This window comes from Geotrypetes seraphini, chromosome 4, assembly GCF_902459505.1.
Source record: "Geotrypetes seraphini chromosome 4, aGeoSer1.1, whole genome shotgun sequence".
NCBI lineage: Eukaryota > Metazoa > Chordata > Amphibia > Gymnophiona > Dermophiidae > Geotrypetes > Geotrypetes seraphini.
The window spans coordinates 239568294-239595975 of record NC_047087.1 but is presented as its reverse complement, the minus strand read 5'-3'; the positions used below and the strand labels follow the sequence as shown (position 1 = coordinate 239595975).

At 40.6% G+C, this 27682-nt stretch overlaps 1 protein-coding gene across 8 annotated transcripts in view; it reads left to right on the top strand.

Annotated features, from left to right (window-relative positions):
* Positions 1 to 27682, top strand: part of MYPN (myopalladin) — a 314293-nt gene that overhangs the window by 75778 nt on the left and 210833 nt on the right. For 4 of the 8 annotated variants that reach the window (XM_033941751.1, XM_033941752.1, XM_033941753.1 and 1 more), the window contains one exon: positions 16013 to 16975. In XM_033941751.1, the coding sequence (XP_033797642.1) occupies positions 16014 to 16975 (962 nt within the window). In that variant the 5' untranslated portion in view covers position 16013. Of the gene's footprint in view, positions 1 to 884; positions 930 to 15159; positions 15383 to 16012; positions 16976 to 27682 lie in introns of all 8 variants that reach the window. The other 4 variants (XM_033941755.1, XM_033941748.1, XM_033941749.1 and 1 more) reach the window with 2 other exon arrangements.

Genomic DNA, 27682 nt, shown 5'->3' with positions numbered 1-27682 from the left:
TCATTATCTGGCACAGTGTGGTTCGTTTGAAGACCAGACGCACTCTACTTCTGTTTCTGGATTTTTTTCTGTTTTTTGCCAGAGCTGACTTTCTCTGTTGTTCAACACATACTTATGTTGCTATTAGCACATGTCCATTATTAAAATTTAGTGTGAGAGCCCTTACCAGCAAGGGCTCATGCGCTAATCCCATGCTAATCATGTCATGCACGACAATGTAGCTGCACTAGAAACAGCCACTCTGCACCCCCAGACATGCCCCCCGTGCAATAAAATAAAGTTTTTTAAATTTATTTGTATTTTTTAGTGCATGCTTGCAGAGGTAGATTGATAAATTATGAAGGGATACATCAGCGCAGCCTGCAGTAAGCCCTTTTCAGCTCCAGTAAGCACGTGTTTGTGCTTACCACAGTTTAGTAAAAGGAATCCTATAAGAGTTATGCAAAGTAAACTTGTTCTTCTTGCCTTAGTAACATACGAATGAAAGCATACCATCATTTAAATTATTTTTGATATGAATTTCCTTCATTTGCCTTGCTGTTGATGTCATTCTGCCTGCAGAGTCTATTCTTAGCCTTCTAATTTCATCGTCAACCTATCTAAAAAAATAAAAAAGAAGCAATAATTCACTATATAATAAATCTTGTGCCATAAAGCTGGCCATTCAAAATATTTTGCTACCTTTGACAAATCAACAGTCTCCCCATGTTCCTCTGAGGAAATTTAATAGTAGCTAACCATTAAAGTGCACAATTTTCAAAAGGATGATAGAGTGTTGGCGTGTGGCAGATCATACAGTATATTTTAATGAATAGGACCTTAGTATTGTAGACATTAACATGCCTAGTTTTCTCTTTCTGTTTTTATACCCCATCTCCATAAAGAAAGATGAGGTACAGCGTAGACTCCAGTTGCAATCTTGTAGTGTAGTAAGTATTGTGGAGTTGATTTGATGATGTTTTCTAAGAGGTTGTGTCATCATTTTGTGGATTCAACTCATGTAACACTCTTTGGGCTTTGCTCTTTTATTGGCATGTGAAGAGAGAAAGAGAGAGTGTGATGTAAAATCACCCTAACTACTTTGTACTTGTCATTTTTCTAATATCACATGACATTTAAACTGTTCATTAACCAATTAAACAAACAGGAATTCCACTAAGGCTTTCAAGAGATATAGCACCAAGTCATTTTGAGATGAACAAAGGTACTGTTTTTGAAGAACAGAACGGGTATTTTAGTGCTTAATCCATAATGGCTTTTGACAGATTAAGGGGTCTTATCTCGAGAGTCAAATTCAATGAAACCTATTCTGAAAACTTCTCATCTTCGTTTGGAGTTCCACAAGGATCAATATTATCTCCTCTTCTATTTAACATTTTTCTATCCCCGCTTATCACCATTTCACAGTCACTAGGATTTACAACCTTTTCATACACTGACGACATTCAACTCATGCACCCTTTCAACCCAGAAAATACAGAAGAAATAAAAATTATCAATGACAAATTAGAAAAAATAAAAAACTGGTTAAACAATAACAAACTAGCCTTAAATACTCAAAAAACAAAAACAATGCTTTTCACTTGGAAAGGAGACATATTTCAAAAAATACCATTCATACTTGATAACACTCCTATAGAATCGGTCTCTAAGCTGAAAATCCTCGGTGTAGTAATCGATGTAGATCTTTCATTTCATGACCATATTAGCGAAATAGTTAAATCATGCTTTTACAGATTACGGCTCCTACGTTCAATTTCTACTTTTTTAGATGCTAAATCACTCAATATTTTAGTTCATTATCTTATTATCTCTAAATTGGACTATTGTAATTCTCTTCTAATCAACATAACCCAAAAAGAAAATAGACGTCTCCAAATCATCCAAAACACATCAGTTAAATTAATTCACAATGCAAAAAAATTCGACCACGTTACCCCTTTACTTACTAAATCACATTGGCTCCCCATAACTCATCGAATTACCTTTAAAATTTTATTTTTGGTTTACAAAACATTGAGCTTCAACGAACCCCAATTTATAGCAAAAATGATTGTCCCATATAAATCTTCTCGTTCTTTAAGATCTTCCTCATTACAATTGCTCTCAATCCCTTCGCTAAGAATCATAGGCACAAGACGTAATGATATGTTCTCTGTGAAAGCCCCTACATTGTGGAACTCCCTTCCAAATTTTATTAAAAACGAAACAGACCTCGTCGCTTTTAAGAAAATTTTAAAAACATATTTATTTCAAGATGCATTTGATTCATGAAACGTAACATTTTAGGTTCCCGCATTCTTCTTATCTTATCTTAACCCATTACTACCCAATGTGCTTTCCTTTTGATGTCAAATTCTAATATATAATAAAATTGTAACTTTCCCCCTTCCTTCCCACCCCTTCCTGTTTGTCCAATTTTGTCTGTCTTTTATTTGACTTTCGTAAACTAAATGTATTACCACATTCTGATGGTTTTTAAACTGTACATCGCTTAGATATTGTTATAAGCGATTCATCAAATGAAGATTAAACTTGAAACTTGAAACTAAGGTATGCTAACAGATTTGGGGCTCCTTTCACTAAGGTGTGCTAGCGTTTTTAGTGCACGCAGGATATTACCACGTACTACACTGCACGCTACGCTTCTAAAACTAATGCCAGCTCAATGCTGGCGTTAAGGTTGAGTGCGCGCGGCAATGTAGCACGCACTATTCTGCACATTAAAGCCCTAGCACACTTTAGTATAAAAGAAGCCCTTAGTGTGCGCTGTATGCTAAGAAGCCCATAGGTATAAAATGCTGATCCCTAAATGACAAGACAACCCCTCACAGAGACAACCTTCACCAACTACAGAATAAAATATCAAAAATTAGAAATGGAAATCTTACAAGAAACCACAGGACAACACAGGAGAAATAAAACAAAAAATGAATTTCCTCCTGTTCTATGCCTTTTTGTTGCATTGCCTCCTTTTCACTTTGCACAGTCTATACTTTTCTCAACTTGCTGACTTGCCATTTTAAGTACCAATGGAGAGGTGGAGAGGAACCAGAGCAGATGGTGAACAACTTTGGCTTAACATAGCTAGATCTACATCTTTTTAGGGTTATCAGATTTCCTCTTTATAAAAAAAAAAAAAAAAAAGCAAAAAAGGACACCTGCCACCTCCTTCTGCCCCAACTCAGCCACACTCCATCCCCATACAAACCTCTTGTCTCCAGACATAGTTTGGGGCTATATCTGGAGGACCTCTGCGCATGCTCAGATGTCAGCACGATGACATCATGCACATGTGTGTGATGTCATTACATTGACGTCTTTGCATGCGCAGAGGCCATCCAGATACGATCCTGAGCTCAGAGCCTTTCAAAACCCAGACAAACTGCTGGGTTTTGGAAATTCCTCCGAGCACCCGGACGGTCCTCTATAAAGAGGACATGTCCAGGTTTTTCCTGACATCTGATAACCCTACATCTTCTTATTATATTTATTTCCAAATCAGTGTAGTATCCTGTTGTGTTTTCAATGCAAAGACATAGAGAGACATTTTCAAAAGAACAGCCAAGTCAGAAGTGAAATGCCCGTCTCATAACATTTAAAAATATGTCACAGCCAGTTTGAAACACGGAAAAACTGGGTTTTCTGTTCGAAAATATGTAAGAACATCCAAAATGAACATCTAGTATCCCAAATAAAACATCCAAATTAATAACACCAAAAAATCAGGGACATAGTTGTTTAGCAGTATTTGTACAAAAATGGCCACACAGACATCCCTGCAGAGCAGAAGGATATCCAAGTGCTAAATACAGTGAACTTTACTCAAGGGTACACTGGTTCATATTCCACTGCTACTCTGTTGTTTTAAATGGGGAGCCCTCCAGAGATAGAAAAATACTTACTGTATCTGTCTATAAATCACCTCAATAGTCCTCAGTTTGCAGGTATCTTCAATATTTAAGTACAGTAGTTATACCAGATTTACAATCTAAATGCCTATATCCACTGTATGAACCTCCTTTGTTATATCTACATTTTTTTAGATTTATCCTTATGCAGATTGTCCTGACCTTCTTTACTGTACTTCTTTGCTCTGATTGTACCTTTTTCGCTGATTACTCCATCTTTTGCTGATTGTACCATTTTCGCTGTTTGTACCATTTTCTCTGGCACCTAGTTTCCCTGATTGTACCATTGTAACCTTTCCTGATTGTCCAGCCCTTCTTCAGTGTAAACCGCCTCGAACTACTATGGCTTTGGCGGTATATAAGAAATAAATTATTATTACCTCTGTTTCTAACAAAGTTGAATTGGGATTTGAACCTGGGTCCCCTGATTTGAAATCTGCTGCACTGACTTCTAGGCTACCCTACAGGCCTGTTTCCTGCTGTGGTCAGAATGCCCATAATACCTGATGTTGTCAGGGATCCTAGTTTCCCTTTCTGGTGTCATTTTCAGGGCTGAGGGAGGAAGATAGTAACCACTGAGGGATTAGGGAAGGATCATGCCTTAATCCTTCCATTAGTCAATTTTTCAGTCAGGGCACCTTTTTATACCCTGGACGTGATTAAAACAGGTCTAGCATAGGTTGCTCTTCTTTTTTGACTTGGGCATTTCTTCCCATTCGATTATCGATGCTGGGCATCCTAAATTTGGGCTGTCCTTAGTCCCAGCCTAAACATGCCCACGACATGCCTCCTTGCTATTTGGATGAATTGCAGTATGGGGCGTCCAGATTCTGCCTTTTGAAAATTGCAGTTTGGATGATTTTACCAGATGGACTTTTGGGGGCATTTTGAGATATCCATTTGCTTTGGAAATGAGCACTATTATGTCTGATGATAGTTGGAGAATTAAAGTAACTACAGTATTTTGTTGAAAGAAAGCTCTTAATGGATTTCCTGTACATTGCTGCACTCACTGATTGAGAAGAACACACACTAAATACTAAGTTGTGTGATAAATAACTACATTATGGTGTAGAGTACGAGTTGAAATCTGATTGTCTTTAAAAAAATTTTTTTTTTTTAGAGTATATGAGTATCTGTGTAACCAGAATGTACGAAAGGCGCAATGCTGGCTCTGAATTAAAAGGATGGTGTGACTGGTGCCATATTTGTGAAAATCTTTGATACTATTTTTCCTTAGTTAGCTTTTGAGTTGCATAAACACTTCATCAGTAAGAACACACTGTTGTATGTGGGCCCTATTTGAATTCTTGATTCTCCTTCACCCTGTACAGTACATATAATTAGATGGCAAATCTATTCTTCACCTACTTTCCATTTCATATATACTACACTAAGAAATAATTGTGAAATATGGAATAATGTTCTATAAGGTATGAGGGGCCGCTGAAAAGTTCTCAGCCCATCTCTGCAAAGTTGGGGCAGTCTCCATCTAGGGCTATACTCTATGAGCGTCGGGAGCAGCACAGAGCATTCAGTGTGGCTCCCTGCGCTAATAACCACTATCACGGTTTAGTAAAAGGGGGAGTTAGTCCAGTGATGTTCCACTTTTTTCATTCTGTTGGAAAAATATGGAACAAAAAAAGTGGAAAATTGCTGGACTAAGAGTATAGCCCTCGATGAATACGGCCCCAACTTTGTTGGTTAGGCTGAGAACTTTTCAGCCCCTCATATATTGTTGAAACTTGGAATAACTTCCTACAAAACTTCATATTAACTTCTCTGAAACTCTGAGGGTATAGGGAACAGACAACATACTGTGGGCTAGCTTGAAATAGGGTGATTGTACTTCCATCCACCCTGGAGTAATGTATTAGAGAATCCAGCACAGGCAGAATTGATGAACAGAGACCTATGTTGTGACATACAAAGGACTACACAGAAAGGAGAAACATTGTTAGTAGGAGATTCAAGAATATCAGACTTGGAAAGAAGCATTCTCTCTGTGGAATCAGACCACAGTAGAGACGTTCTCAGGACTCTCTCAAAGGGACTCTCTTCAGATAATTGCTAATGAAACCAATGGGGATGGGGGTGAGGGTGTTAATAGAAGATCTGGTACTCAAGAACAGGAAAGTATTTTAGATTTTTGGAGCTCAAGTTATGATCAGATACATGGTTTAATGTGAATTAAAAGGCGGACTGTAGGGGTGGAAGAGGGGGCATACAGAATTAAGAATCCTGGGCTGAAATGGTATAGGCTTGGTTAAAATATGGGCATTCCTTAATGAAACACTGGCAAGATGGAAAAATATTTAAGATGTATAATGAGAACAGTGGGTTTAATCAAAAAGATTTACAGAAAAGGCCAACAAAACTTTTTTTGTAAAGAAGGTAAATAAAAGAAAAAGGAAGAGTAGACTGACCTGGTTCTCTAAGGAGGTAGCCATATAAGGGTTCATAGTCAATTGCGCGCAAGACAACAACGCGTGGACAAAAAGGCGCAGACAAGTGAGCACAAGTCAAATGAGCGTGAAGACAACCAGGCGCAAAATACAATTAATATCAGACATCACATGATACATAATATTAATATCATAAATGACCCTTCTCGTGCTTTTACTATGCGGGACAACTGAGCGCAAGACGGGTGCAAGAATGACGAAACTTTGATCCGCGCATGTGCGCTAAGCGTTCCATGATAACCAACAAAACTTTAATTTGAACAAGTTCACTCAGAGTTTTATTATTATACCCTCGGTTTTCTTGTGATTGTGTAGCACGCATCTTATATAGCTTTCAAAAGTAGCAACATAAAAATATACGATCCGTGTGCGCGTGAACCGAAAATATAAACATACCGAAAATATAAACATACCTGGAAATGAAGAAATCTGAAATTTGGAAGTACTGTTGCTCTTACCAGAGGCAAGTAAAATCCGCACAAGACAAATATCCGTTATAGAGCAAGTTCTAGCAAAACCAGAGCTTTACCTATAACGTACACGGTCAGGCAGTGAAAGGAAGTCGGGCTATTCTGAGCACATATATAAAGAGGAAACGTAACCATAGTAACGAAAATGCATTCACATGACTTATATTCAAAACACAAAGAGGCAAGGAAACCATCCATACTGATAATGTGGTGACGTGATCACGTGTTAAAATGCTGAATGTGCGCGTGCCTTTCCTTTGCCATGCACCATTTTGAGGCGTGCTGAATTGTCTTGCACTGAGTTATCCTTGCGCTCAATTGTCTTGCGCGCTGTTATATTTGCGCACTATTATGTTTGCGCTGATTTATCTTGGCATTTTTGTCTGCGCGTTTTTGTCTTGCGCGCATTTGACCTGTCATCTATATAAGTGAGGGCAAAATGATTAATAGTTAAAAGATACAAGGAATCTCAGAAAGAGGAAAAAGACAGGAAAGAATATCAAGAACAGGTAACCAAAGGAGGACCTTTTTAGCAGGACAGATGCCATACAATTCAAAGAAGAAATGTTTGTATGGAACTAAGAGAAAGTTCTTTTGTCTTAACAGGCTGTACCGAATTTTCATTTTTGATCTGATTTGGCCCCAAATAATGGCCCGAATACATTATTTATATTTGCCCAAATGGAGATTTATATTCAAATACAAATAATCCAGGGCTCTACAGTGCTAAATATTACTGAAATAAACACTTGATCTCTGATTTTACATTGCTTCATTTATTATTTAGAAACATAGAATACGACGGCAGAAAATGGCCGACGGCCCAACAAGTCTGCTCAATCATGATCCCTTCCACCCTCGAGAAACTATCCCCTATAGTTTCACCACCACCAGTTGTTATATTAAAAGCGTGATTATTCATATTCAGCCAAATCTTATTTTTCATTAGTGATATTTGGCCAAATAATAAAATATGCTATGCGATAAAGCTCTAAACAAAGTCCAAATGTTTTCCTGTGCACCCCTTTGAGTGTGTGGTAGGTGGATGCTGCTAGGAGCCAATATATAGAGATTCCTGGGAAAAAGTCACTAGGGAAATATTTCTCAACCTTTCTTCTGCTGTGACATACCTGAACACAACAAGCTATAACTGACGAAAAGAAGAGCTCAAATATCATTTTATTGTAGTTAAAAATAAAGCAAGAGGGAGGAGAGAGCTTTGCTGGGAGGCCCTGAGAGGTTCAGAGTAGAAAGGCTGGACCTTGAGGGAGAGATCACCAGCATCTGAGTTCATTTCCAGATGCATTGGACCCTTCAAATTTCAGCAGGTCCCAACAGAGAGTAATGCAGAGAGCTTTGCTGGGCGGTCCTGCGAAGAGGAACGGGACCAGAAGAGGCGGGACCTTGAGGGAGAGATCGTTGGTGTCTGATATTATCTCCAGATGCATTTGATCCTTCAAATTTCAGTGGGTCCTGACGGAGAGTGGAGCTTTTCCAAGAGGACCTTAGAAGTATGGAAGAATGGGAACAGAGAGGTTTCAGATGCACTGGACGCTTCAAATTTCAGTGGGTCAAGCAGAACATGGCCCACGGACACATGCCCATGGGTATGTGTCTGAAGTGGTGTGTCCAAATAGGCACACCCTTTTGGAGCCAACTGAGGGGCCCGTGAAGGATTTGGGTGAGTCTGCTTCCTTTCTGGTTTGAACAAAATACTTCAGGTAATAATTTAACTCTCCTTTCTTTTTTCTGAACAATGATTCTGGTAAATATTGGTAAGAGAAAGGGTCTAATTATAGGGCCTACGACTGTGAGTTCATCTAAGATTCAAGGCCCTATCAATAATTATACTGTTTCACAAGGAAAAATCATAGTGGCAAGTTCTATATGTTCAGAAGGTCCCTCTCTGAGTCCCGACATTCACACATTACCTAAACTATCCAATGTTAAACCTGGCTCCTCCATCTAGTCCCTTAATAAGTGAAACAGAATCTGGTGGAGATGTTTTACTGCTTGGGGGCCTAATGTATCTTGATTTGATCCTGAATGTTCCACTTCCAGACTCTGTCAGTGAGGGATCTTCTGTTTCATATCACTTCCCAAATTAGCTTTAAACCAGTTTCATTTGGATACTGCATTGGAACTGAGTCTAATCTATCCACCCCCATTAAGGAGGATTCCAGTGTGGAACTGTGGAAACTGATATTGCGAATGAAAGGAATATTAACCAACTGTTTGTCACAACTTTGATCTTTTATGGGGTAAGCGGCCTCTAAAGTTACTAATTTGGATACTGATGTATATGCAATCAGTAGGAGACTAACCAAGTTGGACAGGCTCTGGAAGAAATCTATCGTCTCCTTAATGAAAGGGAATATTTTATTAAAAACTAGACTAGAAAAGGTTGAGAATCAGTTGTGAGCCAATAATATGTTAATCTCCGACATTAAGATTCCTGTGACTATGTTATCTGTAGCGGGTGTAATGCTGTGGAATACCCTGTCAGGAATTCTGCGTTTGTGTACTGAATTTTAAGAAAATGTTAAAAACTCAACTGTTTGTGAAGGCTTTTTTGAGTTTAAATTTTATATTCAAACTGGATTTGAAGATTTCTGATGTTTACCGACCATTTTTAAGAGTGTTGTTTTTTTAACAAAATGAATTATGTATGTTTGTTTAACATTTTATGCTTGTTACTATGGAAACCATATAGGTAATATACGATATATAAATTTTTTAATAAATACAATGTCTGATTTTTGAATTTTCCTTATAATTCTATGATTTCTTCTAATGAGGTGTTGAAACAGTATATGGTACAGATTTTATCTTTAGACCTCTCATCGCTCCCTAAGATTTCTAAATCTTATTATATTTCCTCTTCTATAAAAAATATTTTGTGTGGAGCGATAGAGGTGGTGGGGATAGATCAATATGCTGGAAACAACCTTACAAGAAACCACGTTAAGAGCCGCCTTATTGGTGACCTTGGAAAGTGGGGAAGATAGAAATAAGGTTCTTATAAATTTCTTTTATAAAAGTCAGGCTCACTCTATGATTCTCTAATTTATGTTTATCCTGATGTTTCTCATAGAATTCAAATGTTCAGATGAGAATTTCTTAAGTTGATGCTAAGAGCTTTGTCTCTTGCCATGACCTTTTTCTTGAAATTTTCCAGTCTCAGGAAAAATTTCAGGGAAAGGATTATATTTTTCTTGAGCCCTCACAGTTGGAGAAATTGATAGTAACTCAGGAAACCAAATCACCTGATGTGTTATCTTCTTAATGTGATGAGTAATATAGGTTTATATATTTGTACAAAATATTTATATAAATTGATTATATGGGAGTATAGGTAAAATGTTGGAATAGGGCTAGTGCAGCTAAGGGAGTATTCTCCCACTATTATAGAAGCATAGAACCATAGAAATATGATGGCAGATAAAGGCCGAATGGCCCATCCTGTCTGCCCCTCCATAGCTTCCACAGCCTCCACAGCTTCACCCTAAGATATCCCACATGCTAGTCCCATGCTATCTTGAATTCAGATACAGTCTTCATCTCCACCACCTCCACCGGGAGTCTATTCCACACATCTACCACCCTTTCTGTGAAGAATTTTCTTACATTACTCTTGAGTCTATCACCTTTTAACTTCATCCTATGCCCTCTCCTTCAGGAGTCTTCCTTCATTCAAAAAAGACTCACCTCTTGCACATTAACGTCACAGAGATATTTAAACGTCTATCATATCCCCTCTTTCCTGTCTTACCTATATACATATTAAGTTATCTAAGTCTGTCCCCATACGATTTATGACAAAGACCACTAACCAATTTTGTAGCAGCCCTCTGGACTGACTCCATCCTCTTTATATCTTTTTGAAAGTAGAGTCTCCAAAATTGCACACAATATTCCAAATGAGGCCTCACCAGAGACTTATACAATAGTATTATCACCTCCCTTTTCCTACTGTCCTTTCCTCTTCTTATGCATCCAAACAACTTGCTGGCTTTGGCCGTCACCTTTTCTCCCTCTTTTGCCACTCTGAAATCATCAGAAACAATATCTCCCAAGCCCCGCTCTTCTTCACCTCCTATACTTTACCGTTCTCCTGGATTTTTGCAGCCCAAGTGCATGACCATGCATTTTTAAGCATTAAATCTTAGTTGCCAATTACCAGACCATTCTTCAAGCTTTGCCAGATCCCACCTCATGTTATCCACACCCTCCGGGGTGTCTATTCTATTACAGAGCTTGGTATCATCTGCATAAAGACAAACTTTACCAGACAGTCCTTCTACAATTTCACTCACAAAGATGTTAAACAGAGCCAGCCCAAGGACACATCCCTCCAGCACTCCACTAACATCCTTTTTCTCAGTAACAGCAACACAAAATCTCGCCAAATGCAATAATACAAAATCTTAAAAATAACCTACTCAGAACCTAAACAACAAACTTTCAATGCCATAATAGTACTAACCTTTAGGATATAAGAACTGTCCATTTGAAAAAGCATTTCTGAAGATATAGAACACTAATACACATCCTTTTGGGGAAGCTGAATAAATCAGACTGCTATAGACACCTATATGAGTATAGAAACTAAAGGGTCCTTTTATTAAGGTACGCTAATGGATTTAATGTGCACTAAATGCCATGCAGGCCATATGAATATAGTGTTCCTTTTACAAAGTCATGGTAGAGGTTTCTACCACAGGCCAGTGAGGTAAATATTCTGACATCTATAAGAATTTTATGAGCTTTGGAGCATTTACCCATACTATGTGTTCATAAAAGAGGGGGTTAGTGTATGCTAAATCTGCTAGCACACCATAATAAAAAGACCCCCTAAATAACAAGAGAATCTCCCTCACCTTAGTTATACACATAGACAAATCGTCACCAATTACAGAATAAAATGCTAAAAATTAGAAATGGAAATCTTAAGAAACAGTACAACATAAGAGAAATAAAAGCAAAAATGAATTTCCTTTACTATGTAAAATACAAAAACATAAGAAATACACATTCCAAAATCTTTTTTTAAACACTAAAAACTTAAAATAAAATACTTTTCTTTTTTTTACCACTGTTATGGGGGCAATTTATTTTTCTCTTTGATGTGATCCCTGGTCTCCTCCACCCTCCTTTTGTTGGTCTTCTCCTAAATCAATTTCCCATAGTTTCTTTTTTTTATCTTTTATCTTATGCTTTTCTTCCTTACTTCTGTGACCTCTCTCTTGTTGCAAGTTACGCTAAGATATACAGTATAACAAACTTGAAAACCCTGAGGCAGTACACAGAATGAGGAGACATCTAAAACAAATCTTAAAGAGTGGTTGGATACTTGTCAGATAAATTTCAGTGCAAAACTTAACTGTGTATAAATCTTTATTCATTTTAAAACATACACAAAGTGCATACAAAAATATAACAATTGGCACCAAATAACAGCACTTATTATTAACAAATAATAATAGACACCTTTCCCCACCCCCTTCCCCCCCTGCCTCCCAACCCGGATGTGTACAAAATTCAATAATATAGAAGGCTTGGACTAATAATTGGTGGATACAAAATTTGCTAATGGGCCCCAAATCTCATTGAAGTTTTTACCATAACCCTTTAGTTCCGAATTCATATGTTCGTATCGATAACACAAGTAGAGGGATTCCCACCAAAAGGTGTGATTCAGTCTATTGCAATTCTTCCAGTTTTTTGTAATCATTTGTGTAACAATCCCAGTCATTACAAGAAGTAATCTATTCTTAGCTACAGGAATATTAAGGGGCAAAAGCACAGCATGTTATCCAGCATCCCTATTTCAAGATGCCAGTGCCAGCATCTATTAGACTTTGAACTATCTAATTTTTGCAAACGAATAGGGGTCCAAAAAATTCTACGTAATAGAAAAAATCCAAGTCTGTCTGATAGATACTGATGCTGTACATCTCATCCTCCAAGACCAAATCCGTGGCCATTGAGTGGCAGAAATCTCTTGCTTTACCTCAATGCTCCAAATTTCCCTTAGGCTCATTTTTGGATTCTTATTCCAATATTACAAAATTAATTTATACCACTTGGCAGCTTGATGTCCTAGGAAATCTGTCTGGAAGCATAGGCCCAGCAAGTTATACTGATCTTTTAAATTTTGCCACTCAGGGAACCCTTTCTGAATGGCCTGCTTCAACTGCAACCACTTATATACTTGAGACTTTGAAATACTGAATGTTTGTTGCAGTCGTGAAAAGTCAAGCAGTTTCCCATTTGATAATACATCATCCAAAGTATGTATACCAGCTTGCAGCCAATGCTTCCAGAGGATCTTAGACTCGCCAATTTGAATCTTGGAGTTCAACCATAAGGACTAACATGTGAATTGTTGCACTGGTACAGGTGTTAGATCATTAACGAATTTTAAAGTTTTCCATGTATCCAAAAGAATACAATTATCCGTATAAATCCTTGGCAGTTTAATACTCAATATGTGACACAATCTTAGAGGGGACATGAGTTGATGTTCTAAAATTAGCCAGTCTGGAAGATGCTCTAAGACTTCAGGAAGGATCCAATACATACCCTGCCGCTGTATGAAAGCTTGATGGTATCTATAAAAATTTGGAAAATTTACCCCACCCGCCTTAATTGGCTTTTGCAAAGATACTAGGGCAATTCTAGAAGTTTTATCCAGCCAAATAAATTTAGTGAGAATTCCATTCAGCTTTTTATAAAAGGACCCTTGAAAATAAACTGGCAACATACTCATTTAGTAGCAAACTACAAGCAAAATCATTTTAACAGTTTGAACTCTCCCCCACCAAGAAAGATGTAATGGGTTCCATTGCTCACACATTTCTTTGACTTTCAGCAATAAAGATTTTTCATTTACTGTCATTGTGTCTTCCAATGTTTTCTGAATCATAATACCTAAATATTTTATACCCTCTTCGTTCCAAAGGAAGGGGAAAGGATCAAATAATCCTTTTGCACAATGCACATTTAATGGAACAACCTCTGATTTACTCCAATTTATTTTGTATCCAGAAAATTTTCCAAATCGGTCAATCAATTCCAGTAAATGCGGAATGGTAGATTCAGGATTCTTCAAATGAAGCAAGATTTCATCTGCATAAGCAGAGAACTTATATTCCCGACCTGCATAAGGAATCCCCTGTATCTCCTTTGCCTGCTGTATAGCCAACAACAAGGGTTCCAGAACAATATTAAAAAGCAATGGAGATAAGGGACATCCTTGTCTAACTCCTCTCCCCAGAGAAAAACGTTCAGAAAATGTATTATTAATATATAATCTGGCAGAAGGGGAACCATACAAGGTTTGAATCGTCTGAATAAACCTGGATCCTAAACCAAACCAATCCATCGCTTGATACATGAAAGTCCATTCCACATGATCAAAGGCCTTCTCTGCATCCAAAGAGACAGAGAAAGCTGGATCATTCATTGTTTTTGATAAACTTAGCATATGAAATGCCAATCTAGTATTATTTGAAGAATGTCTTTGAGCAAAATCTTTTTTTTTTACACTAAAAACTGAAAATAAAATACAGGTACTTTTTTTTAACCACTTTTATAGGGGCAATTTATTTTTCTCTTTGAGGTGATCCCTGGTCTCCTTCCATCCTTATTTGGTTGGTCTTCTCCTAAATCAATTTCCCATAGTTTCTTTTTTTATCTTTTATCTTCTGCTTTTCTTCCTTACATCTGTGACCTCTCTCTTGTTGAAGGTTACGCTAAGATATACAATACTATAAGAAATTTGAAAACCCTGAGGCAGTGCACAGAATGAGGAGACATCTAAAATAAATCTTAAAAAGTGGTTGGATACTTGTCAGATAATAATAAATTTCAGTGCAAAACTTCAGTCATGAATTTGGGGCAAACAAACCTGAAGGTGCAGCAGGTGGTGAAAATGGGATAATCATTTCTAATAATCTCAAGTTATTGATACAAGGTAGTGTTTTTATGAAGGCAGGCAGATCTAAATGAATACTAAGTAGAAGTAAGGTGATGATAATGCTTCTCTATGGGACATTAGTGGGACTTCTCCAGGTGTGTTATTCTTGAAGGCCACACTTTTGGAAAGATTTAAACAGATTATTTAAAGGGTGTCAGATCTGCACCAAAAATCAATTATATGAGATGTAAATATGTATCAAAGAGGGCAGGAGAAATGAGAGACAAATATAATAGAGACATTCAAATACCTAAAAGGAAATTCTGGAAAAGAGATGATGAGGATCAAAGTGGGTATGCTCAGAAGTAACATTAGAAAATATTTCTTTACAGAAAAGGTGCTTGGTGCCTGAAATAGACTCCGAGCAGAGGTGGTGGAGACAAAAAAAAAACCACTAAGAAAATTCAAGAGGGCATGGAATAATTGCAGAGGAACCTTATTTAAGAAGGAGTGAAAGGAAAGCTGAATATCAACTGGGGCCATGGAATAAAAATAAAACTGGGCAGACTAGATGGCCTTGAGGTCCTTATCTGTCCACAAATTCTGTTTCTGAAAGTAAGTTTATAGTATAGAATTTAGGATAACAGAGAATATAAAGTATCAAAACTGTACTTTTTATTTTTGTCACATCTTTTCATTGGCAGCTCAAGGCAAGTTACATTTTACAGTAGTTCAGTGTGTATTTTCCTGACCCTAGAGGGCTTAAAATCTAATTATTATTAATAATAATAATAATAACAACTTTATTTTTATGTACCGCAATACCACAAACAGTTCAGTGCAGTTTACAGAGGAAGCGACTGTATACAGACAGTGATATTACAAAAAACTTTCAAAATTACATTAGCATGGTAAGATTAATCAAATTGTTCCTGGAAGTGTTTTAGGAGTACATCATGGTAGAAATGGAGTCATAGAAATTTGTCTAAGGTGATGGAGGGTGAAGTGATCTGAGAGCAAGAGCATTTGTACTGTGGTTTCTGTGGTTTACATTGCACTTTTCTAAACATGAGGCCACACTTCCACTCTAAGTATAAGCTATAATATATTGTTCACTAGGAATACGTTTACTAGGAATACGTTTACTAGGAATATGCTGTGGCATTAGTAGAGTCATATTTTTATTTTATGTCTATAAATTTAATATTTATGTGGTTTGGACCTGTTTGTACTTTTTATTGACAGCATGCAAGACGAAGGTATAGAAACTTCCACTTCCATATCACAGCTTTTGAAAGAGAGCTATTTAGCTGAAACCAGAGTACACCACGAGAATAGTGAAAGAAGTAGATCAGATCCTTCGCCAGATCTCAACCGTTGTGGCACATCTGGGTCTTCTGAGGAGGTAGTGGGCCAAGATGACCTCACAGATCTCTCTGCTTTTCTGAGCCAAGAAGAATTAGATGAAAGTGTAAATTTAGCAAGACAAGCTATTGACCATACTCCACAAGAGAAAAAGCAAGGCAACAAGCACAGGCAAGAGGAATTGAAAAACACTACAAAAATAGTTTCAAATACGCAAACAACTGAGTCTACAGGTTTGTCAGCTTCCTCAGAAAAAGGTCACCACTCTAATTTCCATCAGGAGCAAGCCGATAGAGATACAAAGAGCTGTAGAGAAAGTTCTCAAGATCTGAGGAAACAGCAGAGACTCAATCCCTATGGTTCTGAAACAGAAAATAAAAAGGAATTCCTAAACAAAGCTGCTGATTTCATAGAGGAGCTTTCTTCACTTTTCAAAACGCACAGTTCCAAGATTAGGCCTAAATTATGCAAAAACCACAGAGCCAAGTATGAATCGAAGAACAGAATCCCCAAAGGAAGTGGTTTTGATTTAACAAATCTATCAGAAAATCGAGAGCGACCTCAAACCTCTATCCCCATAGAAGCAGAAAAAGAACCAGAGCCTGTGCCGGAGATCCAGGAAATTGAACAGGAGGAACAGGAGGAACTGGAGAACTCTGAAGCTGCAATTGAACTAGAAGCTACAGAGTTAACGCCTGAAGCATCACCTGCATCATTATATTTTCAGGATCCTATAGTGCAGTCACCCAGCTTTATCCAAAAATTAAAGAGCAGAGAGATTCCAGAAGGAGCAAGAGTACAACTAGACTGCATTGTGGTAGGAATTCCAACACCTGAAGTCAGGTAAATGTTCTTCTTTTGGTACTTTGCATATCTGTGTCGGGAATCATGTATTTACTTCCTGTTATGTCTTGATTCAGCATATTTTCAACACTGTTTGTTTTCCTACTTGCTCTATGGCAGGGGTGTCAAAAGTCCCTCCTCGAGGGCTGCAATCCAGTTGGGTTTTCAGGATTTCCCCAATGAATATGCATGAGATCTATTTGCATGCACTGCTTTCATTGTATGCTAATAGATCTCATGCATATTCATTGAGGAAATACTGAAAACCCGACTGGATTGCGGCCTTCGAGGAGGGACTTTGACACCCCTGCTCCATGGTAAAGGTTTTAGAGATTAGGCAGATTAGACAACCATTTATGATTTTAGGAAGACATATAGTAAAAACAATTTTTTTTTTTTCAATTTACTGAATAAAAGGACTATGGTTTTTGTTGGATTTCAGAGTAGTAATGACATGCCTTTGCATTAGCAGATTATAAAACTGCTGGCCATGCCCCGCAGCAGTCAATGTAGATGTTTTGCAGATATCACACATTAAATTTGTGCAATTAATGTGTGGTAAGTAATCTTAGCATACTTTAGAACAGGGCCTATAGAGTTTTACCATCTTCATTTGGATCACTAAACATAGAAAAGTGATACTCAGGGACTAGATTTTACAGTTACCAGCTGTTTAACGCAAAAATTAATGTGCGATAACTGTAAAGCTTTTGTGGTAAATGCAGGGGACATGCTCAGCATCTACCCTGCATTTATAGGCAGCAGACACTTACCACACTGCACAGTACAGCACTGCGGGCCCTTTTTACAAAGCCATAGCAGCAAGTTGTGGTACGGCAAATGCAAAGCAACCCATAGGAATTGAATGGGTCACTTTTGCCGCGTTGGGACTCGCTATCACACTTTTGTAAAAGGGATCCTACATGCAGATATAGATGACACTGGAGCAACTGTATTAACTGCGTCTGCATGCACTGCGGTACGGGGCCGGCCATACATATATAAATATAAAGTCACATTGCAGTGGTGCACGGCCCCCTTCCACAGCCCTCCTAGTCCTGCTCTCTTCCTCCTTCTGTTTGCATTAAAACAATCTTATAAAATACTAGGAAGTTTAGCCTTGTTCTTATCCTCTTTCTGTTGCTGCCTTGGAAATCCCAGGAAGCAGATCAGCAGAGGAAAGAATGTTTAAGAAAGCATTTGTGAGCATCAAACCTGTTACACAGAACTTTTTAGGATATTTAGATCATTTCTTTGGTGCTTCTTTTACTGTTTGGAACAGGGGGTTTCAAATGAAGTTCTAAGGTTACAACCAGTCTCTAGGATAAATGCCAAAATACTCCTGGATATACAACTGTGTCTTGTTATGCTGTCTTTTTCTGGCCCCTAACAAGATCCAGGCTCTCTGCGTATGGTACACTTCCTTTCTGTCTTTCTATCTTAAATATTTAATGTTGAGGAGGTGCCGTATTTCGTTTTGTTGACAGCGCGTTACTGTGTCATTCGGATGAAAGCTTGCTCATACAGTAGCACCGAGTTATGTATGGTATGCCCCAGCTTGGTCAGCTCTGTCAGCACTGCTCATCACCGATGGGGTTGTTTCATTTTTTTTTTTTCTTCTGCCTTGCTGTCTAGGCCGTTGAGTTTAGTCAATATGAAAGTTGTACGTTGCATTCTGTTGCCTAAATTGTTAATGCTTTTTGCCGTTTAACCTTCAGTTGGTTATTCCTCTTTAGAAGTCGACAGTTTTTCGTATTTCTGAAGCGACAAGCTGCCTTGTCTCTTAAGTTGAAAATAAAAACATGATAAGGTAAATTGTCATATAGTAAAACCACTATTTTTCAGAACTGTAAGAGCTTCTTTGAAAAACTGCGTGATTCAGGTTTAGCAACAGGATAACAAGATACTTAGATATACGTGCTATAGCGAAAATATTGTATGTTGGAATTCGACCTACTAAGTTTACCGTATTTTCACGCAAATAACACGCACCCGTATAAAACGCGCACACGGATATAGCGCGCAGAAATCACGATGATTTGCACAAAAACTTTGATATACCGCGCTCACGGGTATACCGCGCATGCTGCCCGATGCTCCTTTCGCCCGCCCTGACTTTCCGTGCGCTGTCCCGACTCTCCGTTCACCCCCCCTGACTTCCGTGCACTGTCCCCCCTTGAAGGTCTGTCCCCATCCTGAAAGCCTGATGCCCCCCCCCCCCGACATCCGATACATCCCTCCCCCCCCCCCCCGAAGGACCGCCGACTCCCCAACAATATCGGGCCAGGAGGGAGCCCAAATCCTCCTGGCCACGGCGACCCCCTAACCCCACCCCGCACTACATTACGGGCAGGAGGGATCCCAGGCCCTCCTGCCCTCGACGCAAACCCCCCTCCCCCCCAAGAACCTCCGACCGCCCCCCAGCCGACCCGCGATCCCCCTGGCGACCCCCACGACCCCCCCACCCCCCTTCCCCGTACCTTTGGTAGTTGGGCCAGAAGGGAGCCCAAACCCTCCTGGCCACGGCGACCCCCTAACCCCACCCCGCACTACATTACGGGCAGGAGGGATCCCAGGCCCTCCTGCCCTCGACGCAAACCCCCCCCCCCCCCAAGAACCTCCGACCGCCCCCCAGCCGACCCGCGATCCCCCTGGCGACCCCCACGACCCCCCCACCCCCCTTCCCCGTACCTTTAGTAGTTGGCTGGACAGACGGGAGCCAAACCCGCCTGTCCGGCAGGCAGCCAACGAAGGAATGAGGCCGGATTGGCCCATCCATCCTAAAGCTCCGCCTACTGGTGGGACCTAAGGCGCGTGGGCCAATCAGAATAGGCCCTGGAGCCTTAGGTCCCACCTGGGGGCGCGGCCTGAGGCACATGGTCGGGTTGGGCCCATGTGCCTCAGGCCGCGCCCCCAGGTGGGACCTAAGGCTCCAGGGCCTATTCTGATTGGCCCACGCGCCTTAGGCCCCACCAGTAGGCGGAGCTTTAGGATGGATGGGCCAATCCGGCCTCATTCCTTCGTTGGCTGCCTGCCGGACAGGCGGGTTTGGCTCCCGTCTGTCCGGCCAACTACTAAAGGTACGGGGAAGGGGGGTGGGGGGGTCGTGGGGGTCGCCAGGGGGATCGCGGGTCGGCTGGGGGGCGGTCGGAGGTTCTTGGGGGGGCGGGGGGTTTGCGTCGAGGGCAGGAGGGCCTGGGATCCCTCCTGCCCGTAATGTAGTGCGGGGTGGGGTTAGGGGGTCGCCGTGGCCAGGAGGGTTTGGGCTCCCTTCTGGCCCGATATTGTCGGGAAGTCGGCGGTCGTTCGGGGTGGGGGTGCGAGTGGTCCTGCCGGGGGGGGGGGATGTATCGGACGTCGGGGAGTCGGCCGGGCAAGAGGGCTTGGGCTCCCTCTTGCTCCGATCGTGGATGCGGGTGTGGGTGGGAGCGCGTGCGAGCGGTCGTTCGGGGTGGGGGTGCGAGCGGTCCTGCCGGGGGGGGGATGTATCGGACGTCGGGGAGTCGGCCGGGCAAGAGGGCTTGGGCTCCCTCTTGCTCCGATCGTGGATGCGGGTGCGGATGGGAGCGCGTGCGAGCGGTCGTTCGGGGTGGGGGTGCGAGCGGTCCTGCTGGGGGGGTGAATCGGGCGTCGGGCAGGGTGGGAACTATGTTTTAAAACTTTGGTATACCGCGCTCACGCATATAACACGCGAGGGGTATGCGCGGTAGGTAAAAACGCGTATAACGCGCGCGTTATATGCGTGAAAATACGGTACACGTGTTCAGTTGTAATAGGTTTGGGAGCCTGGATCAGCTTTTCTGTCTTTGGTACAGAATGAGAATAATATTTTTTTAAACATTTTTGTGTGCAAATCGATGCTTTAGATACAGAAATAGGCTTGTAAGAAATTCTAGCGCTGGCTCCCAGCCTAGCCCAATACAGTGACTATTAATACCATCTTGGGTCCCCTGTGGACATATACCCAAAAGCCAGTACTTTCTGAATTATTTATTTGGATTTATTAATCGCCTTTGTCATGAAAAGATTCACCCATAGTCGATTTACAATACATTGAAGAGTAATCAGGTATTCTAAAGTATTTTTCCCTATCTGTCCCGGAAGGCTCACAATCTAACTGTGATACCTGGGGTAAGGGAATACTAAGTGACTTCATCAGAGTCACAAGGAACAGGCTGGGATCAAACTTACAACCTCAGGGTGCCGAGGCACCTGCTCCAACCACTAGGCCACCCCTCCACAACTCAAGGTTCTCTCCTACCTTGATAATCTTCACACACAGACTCTGGAGCCTTAAGCATGAGCCTCATTGCTTCCCTGCAGCAGTGTAGCAAAGGAAGGTGGCGCCCAGCATCGTCATGCCATGTACTCTTTCCTGCCATGCCTAGCCACACTCCCCCTGCACTCTTCCCCGCCGCATCCTGCCCTGCATACCTCTTCAAAACTCATCACTGGCAGTGAGCAGAATCTCCTACCTGCAGCTTGCACTGGTCACGAACCCTGGAAGTGCTATCAAAGGAAGAGCTGAGGCCGGCGTATGGAACAGGTTGGAAATGCTGCTCGCTGCTGCCGGTGAAGATTTCAAGAGCTACTGGGGAGGGAGATGCGCATGGTGGGGAAGAAGCAGGAGAGCGGGTGCAGTGGAGAAGAGGTGGGGGGGGGGGCATGACTCAGCGATGCAGGACGCCACCTTCCCAAGTGCCTCCTCTCCTTGCTACACCGCTGGCTTCCACTATGCACGGTGAAGAAAATCAGCTGTTCAATATGCACATACGTATTCAACATGTATGAGTAGAACAAAATATTATTTTATTTTATTCCATATTTCCCAGCCCTAGAATTGCATTTGCTTGTGCTAAATATTACAGATCCAATTTTTATAAAGCACTTAAGCAGCTGGCAGTAACACTGAGGCCCGGATTCTGTAATGGGCACTCGGTCTCAGAAGCCACCTAAGCGGCTTTTCAGAATTGCACACAGGCGGCCTTTACAGAATTGTCCTAAGCTGCCTAACTGCCACAACTCTTTAACTGGCGCCCATGTTACAGGCACCAGTTAGAGAATTACATTGCTGCTGAGCTGATCGTAAAAGGGAATCTCCCTACCATGATCAGTTTAGCGGCTGTGGCAAGCTGTCGTTCCCCCCCCCCTGCGAAGACTACCTGCAGGAGGGATGTCCAGTCCTTCCTGCCGGGACCCCACTACCCCCCAAAGATTGTTAGTAGGAGGAATGTCCAGTCCCTTCTGCTGGAAACCCCCACCCTGAAAAGTAGCCCACCCAGACCCCCAAGCCCATCTGGACCCTCTCAAGCCCACACCCACACGGCGCCCATTAACCCCACACGGACCCTCCCCCTACTTTACTGACATGGCCAGCCAGAGGCATCCTTCCTGCCTCCAGCCAGCTGGCCTGCCTTTACTAGAATAGTAGGTCTGCCCCTTCCTGGTACATTGTGGGATGAACTTGGGAGGGGCCTAAGGCCCTGATTGGCCCAGGCACTTAAGATCCCTCCCATACATGGAAATTGAACAAACTGAACAGTAAAAAATCACCTGGATCAGATGGTATACATTCCAGAGTGCTGATAGAATTGAAAATAAACTTATAGAAAAATTGTTAGCAATCTAGCATAGATTAGAAGACCACTAGAAGGTGGCCAACATGATGTCAATTTTTAAAAAGGTTCCAGAAGTGATCAGGGAAATTATAAACTGGTGAGTCTGAAGTCGATGCAGGACAAAATGGTAGAGAATATTATAAAGGACAAATTGAAGAACATATACATACGCATAGATTAATGAGAGAGAGCCGACATGAATTTAGGCAAGGGAAATCTCGTCTCACCAATCTACTGCATTTTTTTTGAAGGGGTAAATGAACACGTGGATAAAGATGAGCCAGTTGATATTCTGTGTTTGGATTTTCAAAAGGCATTTGACAAAGTCCCTCATGAAAGACTTCTGAGAAAATTAGAAAGTCATGAGATAGGAGGTAATGTCCTATTATGGATGAAGAACTGTTTGAAAGACAGAAAACAGAGAGTGGGTTTAAATGGCCAATATGCTCAATGGAAAAGAGTAAATAGACTTCTGCACAGCTGAAATCTATAATTCTCTCACCAAAAAGCCATGCAACTCATTGTGCAGCTGTGGCTTAGAAAGCAAATAAAATGGTAGGCGTTATCAGGAAAGGAATGGAAAACAAAATTGAAAATGTTATAATACCTTTGTATCACTCAGTGGTATGGCCACAACACCTGTTTGTCTTGGCTATTTAGATTGTAAGCTTTTTTGAGCAGGGAGTGTTTTCTTCTTCTCTGTGACTGTGCAGCGCTGCGTGCGTCTGATAGCGCTATAGAAATAATTAATAGTAGTAGTAGTAAGACTGTGTGCAATTCTGGTTGCTGTATCGCAAAAAAGATATACCAAAATTAGAAAAGGTACAGAGAAGGGCGACAAAAATGATAAAAGGGATGGGATGACAAGGCTAAAGCAACTAGGGCTTTTCAGCTTGGAAACGAGATGGCTCAGGGGTGATATGATAGAAGTCTATAAAATACTGAGTGGAATGGAGTAGAGTGGAGTGGAGTGGAGTGGAAAGGGTGTTTGTTTACTCTTTCACAGCATGTACTTAAACTCTGGAATTAATTGTCAGAAAATGTGGTGAAATCAGTTAGGTAACAGAACAAAAGAAAAAAGAAGACCCCAAAATCCACAAAAGAATCAATCCAACAACAAAAAAACAAAAACCTGTGGATACTGATGTTAGCGATTTTTTGTGCCATTTGTGCTTGTCTCCAGTCAGTTCCTACTACATGCCTAAAGACAAGTACACTGTCTTTAGTCCATTTCTCTATTTTTGCATTTGACAACAATTGGACCCCTTAGGAAGGCGTGTTTACCAAAACACAGACTGTGTAGGGTCTGGTTGGACTTTTCATATCTATTTTTATGAAATCAGTTAGGTAACAGGATTTGGATAATTTCCTAAAAGAGAAGTCCATAGGCCATTATTGAGATGGCTTGGGGAAATCCACTGCTTATTCTTAGCATAAGCGGCATAAAATCTGTCTTCCTACTTGGGATCTAGCTAGATACTTGGGACCTGGGTTGGCCACTGTTGAAAACAGGATACTGGGCTTGATGGACCTTTGGTCTGTCCCAGTATGCAATCCTTATGTTCTTATGAGGTGAGTCTCTTCAATTGAAAGGAAACACCAGAGTAAGAGGGCATAGAATGAAATTAAGAGGTGATAGTTTCAGAAAGGGTGGTTGATGCATGGAATATTCTCCTGGTAAAGGTGGTAGAGGCAAAGACTGTATCTGAATTCAAGAAAGCATAGGAAAGGCACATGGGAATCTCTTAGGGAAAGGAGGAGATAGTGGATGCTGCAGATAGGCAGACTAGATGGGCCATTTGGCCTTTATCTGCCATCATATATCTATGTTTCTATTATTAACCCACCATGAAACTATAAACAAACCAAAGACAGGAGATTCAGAAATATTGTCCAGCATTATGCACCATCAAAAACAAAAGAACAAAATCCAACAACTCTGCAGTAAAGAAGCAATGAAACCAAAACAAATGACGAAACTGCAGAACAATTGTGCAAGATGTAGGCAATGTTTATTCCAATAAACAATTTGTTGCGTACAAAATAAACCACCTTAAATGAGTAACGGGACCCGACACGGTCTGTGTTTCGATCAATGGGCTGCAGCGTTTCACAGCCTTTCCAGCAGTGCCACTCCTTGTTTCACACCACAGCCCATTGATCAGGCAAAAATTGTTGCGTTTATATCTTTTACCACCATTTCTGGGACCCCTGATGAAGACGTCTTGATCGAAACACGGACCGTGTTGGGTTCCGTTACTCATTTAAGGTGGTTTATTTTGTGTGCAACAAATTGTTTATTGCAGGGATAGGCAATTCCGGTCCTCGAGAGCCGGAGCCAGGTCAGGTTTTCAGGATATCTACAATGAATATGTATGAGATGGATTTGCATGCACTGCTTCCTTGAGATGCAAATCTATCTCATGCATATTTATTGTGGATATCCTGAAAACCTGACCTGGCTCCGGCTCTCAAGGACCGGAATTGCCTACCCCTGGTTTATTGGAAGAAATATTGCCTGCATCTTGTACAATTGTTCTACAGCATTATGCACCATCCTTACCTTTCCAACAAAATCACTAGGGGGTGTGCGTTCATTAGTATGCATTCAATAATTAGCAAACCTTAAATTTAGTGCATGCTGAATTTAATTTTGATTTATTAAATTTAATATATCACTTTCCATTAAAGCGGTTTACAACAAAATCAAGTTATAGCAGTATAAACACATACAACACAGACCACAGCAGGACCCCTCCTGTAAAACACTACGGGCCTCTTCTATCAAACTGCGTTAGCAATGTGTAGCGCGGTGAGCCGTGCTGAATGGCCCGCGCTGCTCCCAACACTCATAGAGTTCCTATGAGCGTCGGGAGCAGCGCAGGCCATTCAGCACTGCCCCCTGCATTAAAAACTGCTAGCGCAGTTTGATAGAAGAAGCCCTATATCTGTTTCTTATTCCCTCTCTACCTCTTCATCCCTTTGTGTTTCCCTTCATGAACAGCAGATTGATATACTCTGTGTCCTGTGTGTCTGTCATAATTAAATTGTAAGCTCTTTCAAGCAGGGACTATCTCTTGTGTTTTTAATGTACAACGCTACATGCATCTGGTAGTGCTATAGAAATAATAAATAGTAGTCATAGTATTACTTCAACAGTTAATACAGTAAATTACTATGGTAAGAACTCCGAACCCTTTTGCCTTCCCTCCACTCAAGGGCACTCAGCGCAAAAAGATGTTTGATAACCTTCTGGCGACGCAAGCAGCAAAACTTAACCACTCCATCTCCAACCTGTTGACGGCAACGGGTGACTTCAAAACTTTTCAAAAAGAAATCAAAACCCTACTTTTCAAAAAATTTATCCAGATATCTTAATCCAACCCTTACCCCTCCTCCTAGATAAATTCTCCCCTAAAACCTCCACTTAAATAATCTCTTCCTCCCCAAAACACCAACCAAGTATTCAGATCCCTGAAAGGTAACGTAATCTTATTTGTACTCTAACTGTAATCTATTTGTTATATCACACAGTAACGTACAGTCAATTTAATATCCAATTTGCAAGTTCTTCCAGAATTAATCCAGGTACCTCTCCTCCCTTGTAACCAAAAAACAAACAAACCCCAAAACTGTTGTAACTTCACTGGAAATGTCCAGTTAGCTCTTTTGTAATCCGCCTTGAACTGCAAGGTATAGGTGGAATAGAAGTCCCTAATATAATGTAATGTAATCAGTTAACCCCTACTCCCTCTAGTACCATGAAAATTACTTTAAGCAAATGCTGACCCAAAAGCCCATGTTTTAACAGCTTTAGGAAAGCTAAGACAACTAGCCAGTTCAATCAATTCCTTAGGCAAAGAATTCCATAAGGACAGGTTTACAAAGCAGAAGGCCTGCCTCCTTGTGCACGTGAAGGTGACCATTGATAAAGAGGTTAAGAGGGTAAGGGTAAAGTATGTTGGTGAAAGGATTTAACACATGTAAAGTGAAGTCAGTCAAAGCTCTAATGGTCATTAAACATGTAAACAGCAAAAAAAAAAAAAGTCTGAAAATCTGAAAAAAAAAAAAAGGATGAAACAAACTGAAAATGTTTTCCTCATTCACATCCCTGAAAATCACTATTGGCTTTATAGGAGGCTGAGATTACCTAAATCAATCACAAACATTCTTTCAGGCAGAGCCTAGGGAAGGTCACAGCTCATTATCTGGTTTCATTATTCCATATTTATTAAACTGTTACATACCCATTCTTTCGACTTAGAATTAAACCTGCTAGTTATCACAGGCAAATAATAAAACATTTTTTTTTAAAGTGTCCTTCACTCTCTGCCCATGTGAAAACTGCTTTGAAAACAGATGATTAGGTGATAGTGTACCAACAGTCATTTCAGTCTTGACACTGTTTAAATTCAATCCCCACGCTCAAGTATCCACACTTAAATTTGATAGCAAGCAGTGGCAGCTCTCATGGATTTAAACAGGTGTAGGCTGTTGACTATGCATAATTATGTGCCCCGGTTTATTTTAACCTTGTTGCTTCAGCTACTTATTTATTCTAGCCTAAACTATATGTTTTCTGTAGCATACACAAAATACCCACAACTTGTGAAATAGCAAACATTTATCAACTGCTACATAGTATTCATTAGCACAGGGCAAAGGTTTTCACTGAATACCATGTTGTCTATGTATGTCCATATAATAATGGAATGCCTCGTTTTTATGTAGCTTAATTTCTGCTTGCTAATAAAAAGTAAGTACATTCATTCAGCTTGCTGAAAATTCACTTATGTGAATTAACTCTATTTTTAGCCATATAAAAGGCACATACCGTATTTTTCGCTCCATAAGACGCACCTGACCATAAGACGCACCCTAGATTTAGAGGAAGAAAACAAGAAAAAACATTCTAAACCAAATTGTGTACTAATATATACCAGGCTCTGCACCCAACCCCACATTCCTGCCAGGCTCTGCACCTGTCCCCCCAGTACCTTTTTAAATCCCCCCATCATACCTTTTAACAACACCCCCATACCTTTTTAAAACATCCCAGTAACAAAAGATTCTAGAACCCCAAAGAGTA